This window comes from Rhinolophus sinicus, chromosome 1 (assembly GCF_057876585.1).
Source record: "Rhinolophus sinicus isolate RSI-liver-muscle chromosome 1, RSI-T2T, whole genome shotgun sequence".
Lineage (NCBI taxonomy): Eukaryota > Metazoa > Chordata > Mammalia > Chiroptera > Rhinolophidae > Rhinolophus > Rhinolophus sinicus.
Genome location: NC_142501.1, coordinates 68,390,469 through 68,409,060, shown reverse-complemented (window position 1 = coordinate 68,409,060; position 18,592 = coordinate 68,390,469). Strand labels below are relative to the sequence as shown.

The 18,592-nt window shown below is 37.2% G+C and overlaps 2 protein-coding genes across 8 annotated transcripts in view; both read left to right on the top strand.

Moving 5' to 3' along the window:
* PTPRR (protein tyrosine phosphatase receptor type R) overlaps nt 1–10,846 on the top strand; it is a 245,914-nt gene extending 235,068 nt beyond the window's left edge. For all 5 annotated transcript variants that reach the window (XM_019748998.3, XM_074325415.2, XM_088800759.1 and 2 more), the window contains one exon: nt 9,642–10,846. In XM_019748998.3, coding sequence (XP_019604557.1) covers nt 9,642–9,735 — 94 coding nt within the window. In that variant the 3' untranslated portion in view covers nt 9,736–10,846. The remainder of the gene's footprint in view (nt 1–9,641) is intronic.
* A 605-nt stretch (nt 10,847–11,451) lies between these two features.
* Nucleotides 11,452–18,592, top strand: part of PTPRB (protein tyrosine phosphatase receptor type B) — a 118,383-nt gene continuing 111,242 nt past the window's right edge. For 2 of the 3 annotated variants that reach the window (XM_074325419.2, XM_019748966.3), the window contains exons 1-2: nt 11,452–11,588; nt 12,859–13,254. In XM_074325419.2, the coding sequence (XP_074181520.2) occupies nt 11,534–11,588; nt 12,859–13,254 (451 nt within the window). In that variant the 5' untranslated portion in view covers nt 11,452–11,533. The remainder of the gene's footprint in view (nt 11,589–12,858; nt 13,255–18,592) is intronic. The other variant, XM_088800758.1, reaches the window with a different exon arrangement.

Below are 18,592 nucleotides of genomic sequence, written 5' to 3'. Positions count from 1 at the left end.
GTCCCCCAACTTAGAAACCCATTTAACTTCCTTTAAGCACTCTATCACATTTATTTGACCACGCACACAAAAAAACAAACTTTCCTCAAAGAATATCTAAATGGGAGGAAAAGAATTTATAAAATGATAAATATAAATTATTTTTTCAAGAAGTTTGATGGTAAAGAGAAGACTGGAGATGGCGTAGGAATTTGAGCCTGGGTGGAACCATTAAAAAGGGGAAAGGAAAGGGTGGGACTAATTGGAAGCATGCAGCTGAGTATAATAAGGGATACAAAAGAGAGCCAATATATCAGAGAGCTGAGGTTTTGTCCTCTACCGAGTACAAGCTCCTCAGGCCTTTCCCTATCCTTTCAGACTCTCTTTTAACAATGGCCCCTGGTCCAAGTGATCCAAGGCTGCATATCGTCCATCTTTTTTTATAGTCTGCTTCCACCTCTTGTGGCTGCTTCCTCTGAGAAGCCCAGGGCATAGCTAACAACAAAGAAAAAGACAAGGCATGATTTGGATACTTAAAATGGGGCTTGTTTCATGATGACGTCAAAAGCATGAGCATTGGGCAGGATCAAAATCCTGATTTAAAAAAAAAAAAGAAATTACAGTGCCTGATTGTTGTTATCCAACATGACAAAAGCAAGCAATTTATACTCAGGTCACAAATCTGCATTTTAGCAATAATTTCAAATGGCCCGGTTTAGAGATGAGTGTGTTATGATGAATGGCTATTTCCAATGTAACAACAATGACAAAGCCGTTTGGTGAATTTCTCATTCTCTGGCAAGACATTATTTTTATTGGCTTTAGGGCAACTTCTATTAATAGATGCTACAGTTCTCGTTGCAGATTCATAAGACTGTGATTCTCCTTTTAATAATACTTTTGAGCATATTTTGAATTAAAATAGGATTTCTTTTTTTCCAAGTAGAGGTTCAAATTCAGTGCAAGGCACCCACAAGTATTTTATTTAGAAGTGCATGAATGGATCATTCTACATTTTTCATGATGTTCATTTTCAATGAAAAGATGAAGTAGGTAGCAGGCAATTAGGTCTGAACACTGGCCAGTGGACAGGTAAGCAGGCAGCTACTAGAGCATGAGGTGCCAGCAATCGCTAGACCAGATGTCAGGGAGTTTGGTGCTAATCCTGGCTCTGCCCCTCATTTCCTGTGTGACCACTTGTACACTCTAGACCTCTAGGTATACATTTGTAAAAAGACAGGCGGGTGATATTGTAGCCCCCCAACCTCTTCGGGTATGAGGAACCCTTTTCTAATAGTAAAGTATTTCATAGACTTCAACCTAATAGTTTAATTTGGAAACCATAATGCTTATCAATTAATTTTATTCTGTGACTCACAACAATGAGTGATGCATATGCATGTGTGTTTATTTGGCCAACTGTTAATGCTGGGGGCACAAGTGGCATCAAGGGCCCCTCCAATAAGTTGCCTTTTCCATCCTGGGATTCAGTGGTTAGGAAGTAATCAACTGGCTCTCTAAAATTTCTTGCTATTGCATTCTTTGAGTCTATGAACCTTTGTTTTTGTAGAGAACAATGGAATGGTAATAACAGACAATCATAACATTTGCCAAACACCTACTAGGAAAGGGATGAAAAATTAAAAATCTGGCCTTAAGAATATTGAACAAATCTCATTCTTCAGGAGGAATCCAAGACCTAAGAAGAATGAATGATATATCCAAAGTCACATCACAATTTTTATTTTTTTATACCCTGAACAGTACTTCCAATTTTGCTCAAATAAGATTGTCTAAATTTTGGATTTGTTTGCTTCCCAAAAGGCTATTGTTTTCTGGAGTGGAGACCCAAGTGGGTTAAGCACAAAATTGAGAGGAAGTTCACATTCTAATCCTGCCTTTGACAATGACCCTGAGCTAGTTGCTATATAAACCAAGGGAAATTGTTTATGTCTAATGGTTTCAGTTTAGATCACTTATTATTAATATCTGAATATGATAAGTACCATGAACTTCTTATTGGCCAGCATGGCTGTAAAGGGGGATATTTTGCTCAGTCACATTTTCTTGTTAATGGAAGGTTGCTATATATACCGTACATTGGTCAACAATTTTCAAAAATTATGGTGGAAAGAAAGGACCCATAACATTAGTACTAATGTGTACTAATTAGTACTAATGTTAAATCTCCCAATCTTACATATCACTAAATTGCTGTGATTATGCCACCTAATTAAGAATTCCAGTTGCTATTAAAACTAAACCAAGGAGCTTTCACCGTATTTAGCTCCTGCTACAAGAGATTCATTTAGGCATTTGTATGACAAGGTTTCTTAATGTGAGATAGTGACAGAAGGTCATTTATACATTGAGGGTGAGAGATGCACCTGTCCCTTTAAAAAAATAATAATAATCCATAGTAATAAAATGGCCAAGGAAACTCAGAAAATGCTCACATGCTCATAGATGTTGTAGAAGAATGACTAACGAGCAATACGTGACCATCAGAAGACATTTAGGCCGGGAGGAAAGGACCATGTTCCATTGCAAGTTGACCTCTGGCAACTTTTTCCTCATCATATTTCTTTTAATCCCATTTGGCACCTCTGGGCACCGGAAGAACTTGAAAACAGAATTTTGGAAATGAAACACATAAAATAATATATGATCCTAAGGCCTTTTTCTTCTCTCTTTTTTTTTCTTCCCCCCAAACAGGAAACAGTCTGTCTAATCCTCCTGTTTAAGAGTCAGTGGTAAACGGCAGTTGTCTTTGTACATCCTTACCTTGGAGGCCTCTAATTGGAATGACATCCAAAGACCTGACTTGTAGCTTTCCAGACAGGATAGAAAAATGCTTCCAGTGTGCGTCATATCATTGTTTAAATGTTTTGATTAATCACTTCAGTTAGATGATTTTTGTCTTTTTTTTAGCTATAATAATCTGAGAGGAGGAATATGCATGCCATCAGTTTCCTAGGCTAATATACGTCCCAAAAATATTCTTTGTTTCCAAAACTTGTTTTAAGTGATTCCAGAGCTCAAATTTCTACCTATTGGTATAATTTTTATCAACCCTACATTTACATTTATCCATATCCCTCTTCTTTCCCAACTAATCACAGAGATCCCTTAATTAGTAAATTTCAAAGATCTCATTTGAAGACCAGGAATTGAACATTTCAGTTTATTTATTTTAAAGACACTTCAAGCCCCAGAAATTGGTATGGATTTACTTGACATTACAGTTCCTGAGACTGTAAGAAGTCCTCTTGTAACACAGATTATGCCAACTGAATCTCCCAAGTGGTTGCCAGGACAACCTTTCCCTTCTTCTCAGCTGGGAGTTAATTGAGTGTTAACCTGGGTGTTCAGAAGAAAACTGGCTAATTTTCAGGGGGGGGAAAAAACACAGGAAAAAAACAAAAACCAGAACTCAAGATAGGTTGATGCATTAAATTATCATTGGACGTGTGCTGGCTTTTGTGCCCTACAAATACGTTGGAACACAGCTCTTCAGGGAAAGTGTCTATTCAAAATACCTGGTCAGAATCAGTCAGAATACTTATGGTGAAGTTCTCCCTCCTTGATGTGACATCTGTATAAAAACACGGGGAAACCTTTGTCCAAGGCACCGAGTTACCACAGCAGACATTATTAGCTAGGCTTGCTTCACTCATGCCCAAGCGATCAGAGATTTACCCAGGAGACGCATTAACGTCCACACCTTTTGTTCTAAATTTACTGTACCAAATTTTAGTAAAAGAATTCCTGATTTGAAAATAATAAAAAGCCAAGGAGCGTAAGTTCCATTGTTAGGCCAGAAGTGAGTCACTGCTGCAGAATTTCTTCTGTCTACTGATTAGACCGGATACGCTCTGGGTGGTGCCGCAGGAAAGGCTGTTGCTCTCTGTATGTGTGAGTTAATAGTCACAAAAGGTCAGAATTTTAACATGTTAAAAACCAAATCTCTCTCCTGGGTATATGGAGGGTGTGTGTGTGTATGTGTGTGTGTGTGTGTGTGTGTGTGTCAAAACACCCTCCCTGTAGCAAAGGGAAAAAACTACATTTTTTTTTCCCTTCTAACCTTAGTTTTCCCCCAGCTGACATAGCTACGTGCTTCTCTGCATGGAGACTGGGATGACACTGATTTTTGTGTTTGGCGGGGTTAATGGTATAGGAGACGTCTGATGTTTCTGGAAGGGCAGCATATCTGAACCCTCTCTGGCCTGTTCAAACAGTGTTCGTATTCTGTGGCCTCAAAGCAGTCAGAGCCCCGTAGCCAACACCATTTTTGCAATACACGGAATGACTCTTCCATATGGAGTGGGACATAATAAGAGTGGACAAATAATTTATCATCCAAACCAAGCCACTTCTGAGAGTGAAAGGTTGCCCTATTAGTAATTACACCAGGACATCAGGAGTGAACCAGAACTGTGCCAAGCAAACCAGGTGCATGATGACCCAAGACATAGTGTTAGCTAAGCCCTTATCAAAAGAATAAGAAAACGAATACGCAGCATTTCTTTAGTACTTACTAAGTGACAGCCGCTGTGCTTAGCATGTGATGGGTTATCTCATTTAAACCTTGCAAAACTTGAAACCTTACTAGGTCAGTACTCTGCCAGCCCAGTGGTTTGCAAACTTTTTTGTGAACAACGGGAAACAAAACAATGGAGAGACAAAATCTTCCACAAAACATCAATATGGAAAAGGAATAAAAGCAGAACTGCCCTGGTCACAGCTGGGATTAGGAGCTAGTCCAAAAGCCCAACCGCCTCCTCCGCCAGCCACAGCCTCTCAGGCACCTCTGGAGAACCCTGGGCTCCCGGGCTTTCTGTAAATAGCCTTCAACTAGACATTGAGATACTCTGACTCATTCCATCCTCACAATCTAATGAAGTTTATCATGAATGTCATCTTATAAGTGAAGAAATGCCAACTGGAAGGAGTGAAGGATTTGTCCAAAATCATAAAGCTACAGGTTGAAAAGCAAGCTTTCAAATTTGAATCTGTCAGACTCCACGCCCATCTCTTTCCATGACATCACCTGCCCCCACCGCAGCAGACTCCTAGGCTGCTTAACATTCAGAAACATATTTGGATCTTTCTATCTAGGCTTGCCCGACCTGGGCAATATGGTGTTCTCTGCCAGGTGTATTCTTAGTTCTCCAAGGCCTAATCCCAAGGCCTCATCCCAAGGCCTTCCGTCCAGCTCTGTTTGACCAGATAGCACCAAAAGTAACAGTATAAGAAAAATAGCTAACAATATGGTGTCGGTATGTGCTCGTGTGTGTGCTAAACATTTGAAATGGATCGTCCCATTTATTTCTCACAACAGTGCGGGGTGGTAGGCACTATCATTTTATTACCTCTTCATTTCGTAAATGAAAAAACTGAATACCACAAAGCTGATGTAATAAGCGAAAGCGGCTTGTAAGTGGTAAAGACAGGATTCGTCTTGACAACAGTGTATGGTGTGTTTTCCCTAGATCCCTATGGTAATGAACCTGACACCTCGGCATTACAAACCTTTTCAAACCCATGACCATGCTCAGAGTTCACTGGGTTCCCTTGTCCTGTTTTTATATGACCTTACTCTTTTTTGATAAACTAACTCCTGCTGGGCGGTAGCTATTGTAGCTTAATGTGTTATACCTCCGGGGAAAACAGATTTGTATCTAGGGGATTCTCCAAGGAAGGAGGCTCCTTGCTACAATTGTGGTGCTATCTGGGACGCTACGTGACTGGTGGTGGTCCAGATGCTTGGGGCCCCATAAGCCTTCTCCATTGAAACACCGTCTTAAGCAATAGGGAAATCTTTTAAAATGTTAACCTTCATTGAGCTTAAGCTATGATCTATTGGAAATCAAGGACTATTTTAGTGCCTCATCTTTAAAACGGAGTTGGATGATACCTTTTAAAGTTAAAAAAAAAAAAAAAAAAAAAAAAAAAATAGCATCCCTGCTTCTTACCTTTGAGGACCAGCTTGCATTAGAAATTTTACATCAGTGATTCAGATTTTCAGCAAATCCATGGAGCCCTGTCTGACCTGAAAGAGTCCTGGAGGCCAAGTCAGATCTCTCCTGGAGGGTGAATTATTATAGGGCTCTTCTGAGAGTTCCATAATTAATCTAACACTATTCATTTATTCCATAGTGTATTTTGTATACAGGCACTATATTAGCTTCTCGGGTTTTTTGTTTTTGTTTTTGTTTTTTTACTATGGCCAACCTACAAAAAGACTGTATTTGTCCCAAAACTGAGTAAAATCTCCAGGGTAATCTTAGATTTCAAGTTCTTACAAAGATCAACAGAGTATTCTACATATGCAAATAGCCAGTTATTAAACATCTTCAAAAATGATAATGATGAGTTCCTGACTTTGCATCAGCCACCAGTGAATGCATCATGGGAAGCCCTTTGCCTAATTTTAGCCTGGAGTTTATCTGCTGTCATGTGACATGAAAGTGGCATGGCCTGGATAACCGATGTGACAGGTATTTACTTAGGACTTGTGCTTTTCACTGTTGCAAATTTGAGAGGACTGTGACATGATGCCTGCCCTTAAAAAAACCTATAACCTAGTTGGAAACAATTTTGGAATGGGATTCGACAATACATAACATGATGTCAAATTACTTACAATAAAGACCCTACCTTGGCCCTCTCTTTTTCTACTCCTTTTTAAATGACAAACGAAAAGATGTATAAGGCATGCCTGTTAAATGTCTGGTAGACACAAAGCTGGGAGTGAAAAACGGAAGGCAGTGATGTTAGTAAATAAGAACATTGTTCTAAAACCAAGATGTAAAATTAACAGAAATAAATAGAAAGTCCTGCCTTTAGTTTCAAAAATTCAATAGCATAAGTTCAGGATAGGAGAAAGCTGAAACTTTCGCATTCAAAAAATCCTGCATTTTTTCATTAACCTAAACCTTCACTCAATATCCTAAAATGCTTGCTGAGTACCAGGCCCCAGGTGGTTACGGTGGGATCTCACCACCCAGTGCACCTGCAAATGCAAACTAATTGTCCAATAACGTACAGCTCAAGGGAGAAAATATTCCCACTCACTAGATCTCATCAGGAGTAGACACAACACTCTAAGAAGGTCATATTTGATCAAATAGACTATAGAAGAGGGAGACTAGACTGGTAACAGGGAAACCAGGCTGGATAGAAATGTTGAGTGATCACAGGATGTTTAGTCTAGAGAAGAAAAGATTATGGGACTTTGATGGTTGTTTTCCAACATTTAGAAAGCTATTGTGTGACTATAAGAGGAGCCTTAAGACTTTTTTGGGTTATTTCAGTTCAACCAATGGGGTGAAAGTTAGAGAGGGGCTGATTCATTCGGATGTCTTCAAAAATTTTCCTGCCAGCTTTGGGAAAGGCTGCCTCTAAAGGAACCTCACCCCATGACTTTCCAGCAGAAACTAGCTGACCATCTGCTGTGTAGACTGCTCCCTTCTGGAAAGGCTACCTTATGTCAACAATTGGAATGAATGATCTCTGAGGATCACTTTGATGCTAATTCTTTTATTTTCCAAATTAAGTGGGAAGTAAAGTAACTTTTCTATGCCTTCCTTAAGCCTTCAGGAATGCGCAAGAATTTTGCTAGCTAATGACTTTATTTCTCCGTCTTCCCCACTTTCATCGTCTGAGACAACCTTGACTTAGGTAACAGAATGTCACAGAAAATATTTTCCAAATATTAAAACACACTGCTGACCCATTTGGGGTAAAAAGGTTATGGAAAACCTAAACGTCTCAGTTCATTCATCAGTAGCACATGTAAATACCAGTATTCCCCAGAACAGACCAGAAGGGGGAAAATCTTGCTTCAATGTGAGGTAAACGGTGAGATGAAGTCCACAGACCAGACAGAGCCCATGAGATGGAACACATATAAGGCTCCACGTACTGTCTGCTGCTCAAGCGGGAGGACTAATGGTTCCCTGAGCTGTGTGAATACCAGAAGAAAGGGGGCACCTCTGAGCTCCTTGTGGCCGCCCTAAAATTTACTGTGGCTGTATCTCTCAAGCTTCACAGTCAAGGCCAGCATCTTCTGGACGCCTGCTATGTTCTTAGGTGTGCGCAGATGTTATCATGCAGCTAAGAGGAAGAGTTACCACGTCCTCAGCGGGCCATTTCTGTTGTCAACCTATGACCAAGGGACACTTGGCCAGAAGATTGTCTTCAATACAACAAAATGTACATAACTGGGGAAAAGACTGATAAAATACTTCTGCCAAAAATTGGCTGTCATGGAAAGCTGTGTATTTACCTCTTTTTTTCTTATCAAATACATCTTTTTGGCATCATGTCGACCTGCTTAGTTTAGTTAAGAAGGGTGAAGTCTCACTAGCTTAATATCACTACTTAGTTTAGAAGGGTGAAATCTTAATATCTTGTAAGTTTTTAGTTACAGAGGTTGACAATATAAATTGTATATAAATATAGATACAAGCCCAGTTTTAGTTATTACCATTAACCAGAAATCATGTTACAGTGAGGCAATATAGCTTGTTTTTTTAAGTTGAGGTGCTTACATGATCTAAAAATAATCATTTTGAATGGTAACAGCAGCTACTAGGAAGAACTGTCTAAACATAATTTCAAAATTAGTTGCATGATTGCAGAGTTATGGAGACTTGATAGAACTTCAAATAGTCACTAGCAGTAATGCTGTTATTCAGTGAGCAGGAAAAAACAAGTAGCATTTATACTGCTGTCTGGTAGTTTTGCCAAGTAGGAGAACCATTATTATAAAGAGCAAAATGTGAGATAGCTGTTTTATATATAAAAATATAATGAGAAGCAGCCTTATTTCTCACTGAAGGCAGCTACCTTCTACTAATCCAATAGCAAAAGTTATGCTGAATAACTAGTGATGATAATGATAATACCAAAGGAGAAAAAGCAATAGCCAATTCCCTTTTTCCAACTCATTTAAGGGCCCATCCACTATTGGGTTTAGATATCCAGCACACTCAACCCAGATGCTGAGGTTGTTTCATTAACATACTCAGACCACTCCAAGGTTGTTGTTCTTTTTACGTGTAGAAAGAGCACCATTTCACAGTCGAGTTTTATTTGGTAAACCTTCTTCGATCAATTTTAATCCAAGTGCAGAAACCATTTTAACATAAGAGGAATGATAAGGCACCGAAGAAGTAATATCACTGCAGATATTCATTTCATTCATTCATTCAATTCATTTAAACCTCACGACAATACTATAAAATAGGTGCTATTATCCCATTTTAAAAGAGGAGGAAACTGAGGCACAAAGGGTTTTAAGGAACTTGTCTGTGATCACACAATTAGGAATCAGCAGAGGAGAGATTTGAACTCAGACAGCCTGGCTAATTCCAAGCTCCCATTAGGCTATCCTGCATCCCCAGTAATGGAATGTAGGTAAAATTAATCAAGTGCCAAGTGTGTACCAGGCACTATGTTAATCCTTATGTACACTAGCATATTAAGTTCACCAGTTGGATGATTTGGACACAAGTAAGAGAGATTACCAAAGAATCACCAGGTCACCTGTTCTGTGTGTCTTTGGCATAACACCCTAGCTTGGATGTGGTCTCTGTGTGACTTGAGATTGCAGGATATTAGCAATAAGAAGTTACTGTATTATCTCTTCCTTGCAGGGGTGGAATGGTCCAAACCAGTGAGCAGTATGAATTTGTGCACCATGCTCTGTGTCTGTACGAGAGCAGACTTTCGGCAGAAACTGTGCAGTGATTCTCTGAAAATTCACCAGACCATCAATCTCTAGGGGTGATTAGTCAATTACCCACTTGAGGCTTCTACAAGGAGCTTCCTGAAATTGAAGGAAAAAGAAGCCCTGAAGCCAAGCTGTAGCATGGATTGTGGAAGATGGTAACATAGTAAAGACTGCCGGCCCCTTGTGTATATGAATGCATTTGTAAGCATCCCTAAATTATTTTGAAGGTCCTATACTGATGGAAGTATGATAGATTTCTCACACAGCTAAGCAGGATTTTGTTCTGTCTGTATTGATTATCTGCCACACAGAATGTATGTATGAAATACTCAGTGATATATGTCATCAGATGATGACTGGAAGAGCTGCTGACGAAATTACTATTATGTGTTTAGATGCTTTAATGTTTGCAAAATCTGTCTTGTGAATGGACTGTCAGCTGTAACACTGTTCTTGTTTTAAGTGCTATTACCTTTCTCAGTTACCAGAATCTTGCCGCTGAAGTTGCAAGTGATTGATAATGGATTTTTAACAAATAAGTCCTTGTTTTTGAAAAAAAAATCAAAGTCAGTAACTATTTTATATGAAAATGTGTCTTGATAATATTACCTATTAAATATGTATTTATCAATACCTCTTATCAAGCAATTACAGAGCACAATGATTGTCTTTGGGTGTATATGTATTTATTCCCTATTATTGGGCAAAGAGGTGGTTTCAGCTCCAGAACTCTATCCACTGTATTTCTACAATGTGAGTCATTTTACTTTAAAAGGGAAAAACAATTTGTAGCAACTCTGAAATATCAAGAATTTTCAATACTTGTCTCTCTTTTACTAAGGAGGAGTTTTTGAATATGCTATCTACCTGGAATCTCTCACCCAATAAAAGGCAGTTGCTTTTGGGAATGATGTAAACTGTCACATTTCCAGAGGCTCTTCAAAAGGATGCTGCCATGGAGATCCTTAAATTTCTGAAAGGTTTGAATCCTCAAGAGATAAATAAAGTGAAGAAGAAGAAAAAAAAACTACACTCAGCAAACACTAGATGTTTTGCTCAAATATGAATTTTTAACGCAGCTATGTTAACTTTGTTTCATAGTGCCAATAAACTAATCTTAATACTAAATATTGAGTAAAGCATGTTCTTTTTTTCTTATTTGGAGAGAGGCTATTATCTTGTGGGGGAAGTCTGAAGTAGATAATGTGATGGGTTTAATTTTAGTCTCTGCCTCTCCCCAGTGGAGATGACTATCTCAAATGTAATACCTATTGTCATCACTTGAGAGATAATGATCTAGAAGTGCCATCATTATGTGGTTTTCCTCAATAGATTCCCAGCATATCATTATAGGAGCAGTACATGTTTATGTCTTGATATCACTTGTCACAGACCCCCCATAAATCACATGATTTGTGTTTATTCAGCAGAATCACATCACCTGAAGAGATGTAATGTTGTAGGAACATTCAATTATCTAAGATTACGATTCTTTTCTTCCCTCTTGAGGTTAAGAAGTAGCTCTGTGCCGATGGGATGGTAAGAGAAAACTTACAGAATTTTATTCTGCTCCTGGAGGCTGGAATATTTTTCTACAGAAAAAAAAAAAAGAGGTAATCATAATCCCTTCTTTCTAAGGAAACAGACAAAAGGACACTGGTGTAAAACTTCCCCAAACAATTCAATAGGAGGAAGTGCTCGTCACTGACTTTTCCCCCCACCATGAAGGCACATTTCCTTCCCTGGTCTTTGCTTCTCTTATCTGGGAGAATTTTTTTTCCCCCAAGCGAAGCATGAACAGTGGTTAAGTGGAAAATGGAGGCTGAATTTTACATGGCGATTCTTACCTGCTTGATCTTCGGGAACTCAGGTGAGTGGGCCTGCCTCCGTGTCTCGAGGTATTTCTCCAACAGCCAGCAGAGGAGATTCTGTCTTTTGAAAAGGGTCTGAACTAGGCAGAAATGGAGCCAGGTCTCCATGGAAGTTTAGCCAAAGACGATGAGGAGGGGGAATTAAAAAGAGCCAACTCTGTCCACACTGTTGAAATTATTCTCCAAAAGAAAATAAATGGCCTGCTCGTGTCTTCCAAATGCCTCAGCATTTCCTGAAATGGCATCTTTACAGCAGGGAGCAAGGCATCCCGAGGAGAAACTTTTTAGTATTATATAACAGTCTGGGGCATTCTCCATGCTCTTTTCCAATTAGGCTATATTTTGTGTTTCTGTGTCTGAAAGTTAAAGAAAATACAAGAAATATAATCAAAGGGGATGAAGAACTACAATGTGTTTTATTTAGAAGTTGTTATTTGGCAGGAAGTTCTGAATATTTTCATGGGAGAGCTGGGCAAATTAAGTGAAAGCACACTGAAAATGGTTTCTCAGCCTGAATATCTCACTTTTTAACACCAATGTTTAACAATTGGATATTTAGTTTTCTTACACCAAGAAACCCTGATATTTTAATCTGTTAGTGTGTATGGGGAAATTGTAGATATTGTCACAAAACAGAGAAATGCTTCTCTCTAGAATGATAAGAACTTTTGTTTGTGGTAATCAATACTTTCATTGGTTGCTGTTAGGTAGGAGGGGATGCTTAGGAGGGTGGAAAGTGTTTTATTCTGGGGTAAATACATCCAATTTTTAAATTTGTATTCAAACTATGTAATCTGTATACAAATATTTATTGCAATGATAACTTAAGGATTGCAAAAAGGGATACTTTTTAAGGTGGGGTCCAGAGGTGAAATGGAAAGAGTAAAACAGTTAAAAAGGAAACTGAGCTTTTCATAACTTCAGCATATTTAACTAATTGGACTAAAACATCACACCATAGTTTCTAAATGGTTTTGTTTTTTTCACGCTTCCTTTCATTATTTCAATGGGGGTGTGTTTTCTTCCCTAAACAATGTGAAAGTAAAAGAAAGGGAGCTAAGTGTGACATTTTGACATTTTTACATTGTCAGCCTTGGGATTTTAAGTGACATATGTTGAATCTAGGAATATTCATTTGACATGATAACAGTAGCAAAAGATAAGTAAATCTCATATTTTTACTTGGCTGATTTGTGGATGGGTTGTTTTGTTTTCTGATTGGGCCTTGTAATTTGTTACATAGTACTGTATGAGCTTTTCATCTTCCAGAGGGGTTTCAGATTGTCCATATCCAGAAACAACTGTGCCTTTTCGAACATAATAGAGTGTTCTTGGGCTTGTGCAATGGGACCAACCAAAACCAGCAGTGGATGTGGACTGAGAATGGAAAGCTCCTTCATATAAAATCTGTGCTGTGCCTGGGTATCTCCAATTCTTCTCGTGGTCCTTCCCGACCAGCCATCTTTGTCCACTGCTCCCAGGCACCCCAGTGGACTTGCTATGAGAAGGAAGGGTTCCTTGAGGTGGAAAATACCTCTTTCTTTCTCAAGAAACAAGGCAACAAGGCAGTGGTCAAGAAGGGTAAGAAATACCTCCATAGCTGGATGAAAATAGATGTCAACAAGGAGGGAAAACGAGTCAATGAAAACATCTGCTTAAAAAAAGGTGAGCTAGTCCTTTCACAATTAATTCTGAAAGTTCTTGTGCTGAATGTCATGTTTTTTCACATTCAAGGGAAGCGTACATGCCCAACACGATTCCTATAGAAGATTCGTAAGCTCATGGCAATGGATGAATGTGATGTCCACCAACTTGGCAAACTTCATTATTTTCATTGAAATAAGCCCAACTTTTCTTTCTATTTCTCACTCCTTTTTCCCTTTGTCTCTTTCTTCTTTTTTAATTCAACAAATATCTCTTGAGTTTTTCTTTTGTGCCAGACACTATGCACTTTAGTTAAGTACTATTAGATACAGGAATATAGATCTAGGCATAAATACAGCATACATATGTAATGAATAAAGCCAAAGATCAGGAAATTAAAAGTTGCTGAAGTAGACTCTTTTGCTCTCTGACAATGAAGAAGCATGTATTAGAACATCAAAATGGTGCCTGAGAAGACTGACACGATAATAAAGTGTGCTTTTGCAAATCTCTTGTACTAATGTTAAGGGGTAGATATCTTTGGGGGTAACACACTTTTGAAATGGTAAGAACCAATGAGCAGCCACAGAGTTTTCTATTAATAATTTGTTGACCATTGATGGAGATGACCTAGACGACAGACTGTCAGATGTAAAGACTTGTATTCATGTGCGCAAATTCCTTCTGCTGCACACAGTTTAGTTTTGCGCTAGGGATTTTTTATTTGTGGATAGAGTTTGATGTTCTATTTTACTTAATAATTTTATTACTTCTTTACTCCTCTTAGATGTTTACTTTAGGAAGTCATAAAAGATAAAACTGGTAGAATCGTTATATATTAGGTAAAAATGGACCTTAAAAAGCACTGGAGAATTTATTTAGAAATGAAGAGCTTCATTAAGGAGTCTGAAATTTGTCAAGGTTAAGTAAATTGTCCCAGGCATTTCAGTGGCAGAGGTTTGATTAGAGCCCAAGTTTCTTATCTCCTTGTCCAGTGTACATTCCATTATACAGTGTTTCCCAAACACTTGACCACAGACTTTTGCCCAGTTGGCTACATAAGAATCACGTGGAGGAAGGGAGGGGATCATTGCCATCATTTCTTCCTCCACTACCACCTCCAAGGTTCTCTTTCAAGAAATATGAATTTGGGCTTAAAACTTTTATGTTTTTCAAAACGTTCTCCAGATAATTTCGATCCATAATCCCGTTCGGGGATTAGCATCCACTGAACCTTTAAATCTTTTTTATTAGGTGTTGATTAGAATCTGATATGAGCCTTTCTGCCATGCTAATCTTTGGACAGGTTTTTGTCACTCATTCAATTCATAAATTAAATAAGTATTTAATTAGATGCCAGTTGAATGCAGTGGGCTCTTCTTTTATAGAAGTGTCATAGTCCTTGTTCTTATAAAACTTCTGACTATGAGAAGTAAGTAAAAATATAAAAGTCAATTAGAAAATTCAACTTTATCAGAGAACATACAGTATGTATCACCAATTTGTTCAATTTCTTTTCTGTAATTTATCTAGTGAGGCCTGCCATAAATAGCAGAACCCTGGGAAATGTTCTCATTGTACCATTACACACAAGTGAGATTCCTCCCCAGCTCCCACACAAACCTTATTTGGTAGATATTCTTTCATTGGCACTTTTAAAAAGTAGATATGGATTCAGTGGAGAATTATTCAAGATAGAAGATAATTCATGGAAAAAACTGTCTCCTTTGACCTTCATACAAAACATGTTCAATGATGAACTTCAAAAGTAAAGCAGATAGAATCAACCATTTACAGTTAACCACTGAACAGGCCATATTCAAAACGTACCTGATAACGAGTGTTAGTAAAAAAAAAAAAATGGACTTCTAGAAAAAGCAGAGTTAAAATCTGCACAATTGTGGTAAAAAAATCAGTTTTTAAACATGCACAGGTACAACACATATTTTTGCTTTAACACAATTAAAAGGTAGCACACACATTTTTCTGCTCCATCTCAAACTTACTATTAATTAAAGATACAGAATGATATTCATGTACCCATAACATGAAAGCTCACTGATTTGCTAGAGAATCCATTGTGAAAATTAAATTGCATTTAGATATTTGCAATGAATGGTTCCAAATGTGTTCTTTTGAAGCGTTGATAACTAAATACTATGCTCTAACTCAGCACAAATGTGCATGTTGTTCATCCATAGGATGTGAATTGCTTTATTAAGTTCTTCATTAAAAGGTGATGTACCTGTGAAGGTCAAAATCTGGACACTATTTGTTTTATAGAGGAAATATTCATGATGTCATTTATGATTACCAAGTAATATTTCTATAATAACTACTGGGTGCCAGAGCTTGTGCTACAAGTACCCTGCACCAGTGATTCTTAAACCAAACTTTGCATCAGAATCATAATAGGAGCTTGGAAATAATATTAATGCCCAGGCTTCATCCTCTAGGCCAATTAAATCATTGTATTTTTAAAATGCTTTCAATGTGATTCTTTTTTTTTCTTCAGTTTCAGGTGTGCAAAACAACATAATGATTAGACATTTACACCCCTCATAAAGTGATAACTCCCCCCAGTTTACTACTCTGACACCATATATAGCTATTACAATACCATTGACTATATTCCCTATGCTGTACTTTACATCCTGTGACTATATGTATATGCATATATATATATATATATATATATATATATATATATATATATATATATATATTTGTAGTTGACATTTAATATTATGTTATATTAGTTTCACGTGTACAGCTCAGTGGTTTATATAACCTATGAAGTGATCCCCCCAATAAGTCCAGTACCCATCTGGCACCCTACATAGTCTTTGCAACATTATTAATTATATTCCCCATACTGTATTTCTCATCCCCATGACTATTTTGTAACTACCAATTTGTACTTTCTAATCCTTTCACTTTATCCCACATCCCCCAAACCTCCCCTATAGCAACCATCAGTTTTTCCTCTGTATCTATGAGTCTATCTATTTCTTTTTGTTTGCTCATTTATTCTGTTCTTTAGATTACACATAAAAGTGAGATCATATGGTACTTGTCTTTTTCAGTCTGACTTACTTCCCTTAGCATGATACCCTCTAGGTCCATCTATGTTGTTGCAAATGGTAAGATTTCATTCTTTATGGCAGAGTAATACTCCATTGTATATACATACCACAATACCACAATTTCTTTATCCAATAGTCTATTGATGGGCATTTTGGTTGTTTCGACATCTTGGCTATTGTGAATAGCGCTGCAGTGAACATGGGGTTGCATATGTTTTTTCGAATTAGTGTTTGGATTTCTTTGGATAAATACCCGAGAATGGAGTTGTTGTGCCATAAGGTAGTTGTATTTTTAATTTTTTGAGGAACTTCCATGCTGATTTCCATAGTGACTGTACCAATTAGCAATACCACCAACAGTGCATGAGGGTTCCCTTTTCTCTACATCCTTGCCAGCACTTGTTGTTTGTTGATTTATTGAAGATAGCCATTCTGACAGGAGTGAGGTGGTATCTCATTGTGGTTTTTATTTGCATTTCTCTGATGATTAGTTATGTTGAGCATTTTTCCATATGTCTATTGGCCATCTGTCTGTCCTCTTTGGAGAAATGACTCTTCATGTCCTCTGACCAATTTTTAATTGGACTGTTTGTTTTTTTGGTGTATGAGTTTTTTATAAATTTTGGATATTAACCCCTTATCAAATGTATCATTGGTACATCTTCCATTCAGTAGGATGTCTTTTTGTTTTGTTGATGGTTTCCTTTGCTGTGAAAAAACTTTTTAGTTTGATTTAGTCCCATTTGTTTATTTTTTCTTATATTTCCCTTGCCAAGGAGAAACACCAGTAAAAATATTACTAAGGATAATGTCTGAGAGTTTAGTTCCTATATTTTCTTCTAGGAGTTTTATGGTTCTGGTCTTACATTTAAGTCTTTAATTCATTTTGAGTTTATGTTTGTAAATGGTGTAAGAAGGTGGTCAGTTTCATATTTTTTGCATGTATCTGCCCAGTTTTTCCAACACCGTTTATTAAATAGACTGTCCTCACCCCAGTGTAAATTCTTGCTTCCTTTGTCATAGATTAAATGACTATATAGGCATGGATTAATTCTGGGTTCTCTATGGTGTTCCATTGATCTATGCGTCTGTTTTTATGCCAATATCAGGCTATTTTGGTTACTATCCAAGGTGATTCTTATGTGGAGCCAAGATTGAAAATCACTAATTATGCATTACTCCGTCAGATAATGAGGAAGCCAGATAAGTAAATAGTTAATTACAATAGAGTGTAAATAGAAAAAAAAAGTTATATATACATATATTTAAAAAAAAGTTATATATATTATATTATAATATATATATATTCTTGCCAGTATGTCCTATTAAGCAACTGTGTTTAAAAACAATTTTAAGGATAAATTTTAAATTGCATATTTTTTTAAACAGTCCTTTGAGTGCCTGCCCATTATGATTTTGTCATAATTTAGATGTGCTCCATTCTTACTAAGCTACATTTTTTTCTTCTTCCTCTCCTTTACTCAGAGTCCCTTTATAACAGGATGAATTGTGTAGGCTTCCAAAGGGGATTAGAACTCAATTTAAAAATTAGCGTGAAGTTTTTGAGAGGAGAACCTATACTAGAATCAGATATTCTCAAATAACTGTCATCAGGATAGAAATGTAAAACAGGCCTCTCTTTTTTTATTTCCATGCAGTTTATATTTCTTCAAAACAACCATTTAATGAGACAAGTAGAATAATAGAATAGAGGTTATTGGGACCTAATTAATAGAAAAATCTAATTGAATAGGAAGTATAGATTGTGTGAACATAGCAGATTATCAAATTAAACAAAACAACGGGATTGAGATTTCCACCATTCCCTTTGAATTTCAAGTTGATCCTTAAAGAGTACATTGCATGCCTTCATTTTGGACAAAAGAGTACCTAGTAGACAGACTTGTGGGGGTCTTTTTTAATCAACATTTTAAAATCAGTTTTAAATATTAGGGCGTTATAGCTATTACTCTGAGTCTTAGGAGTGATAATAAAAGCATTGTCTCCAAAATACCAACATATCTGGCTAAAAATTTTTAAGTTTTATTCTCCCCATATACACTTGTATCAATCCAGTGCCAGATATCCAGATATTTGAAAGAATCCACACTTTTAGCAATGTGTCAATAAATCAAACAGGTGGCTGACAGACTTTCTCAATTTTTGTTCACATATTGTGGTGTTATATTGATAGCTACATCCTCAAAGTCACTGTATTAAGAGTATAATTTTTAGAAATGCCTTGTATATAATTTCTCAGTCTCCTTCTATAA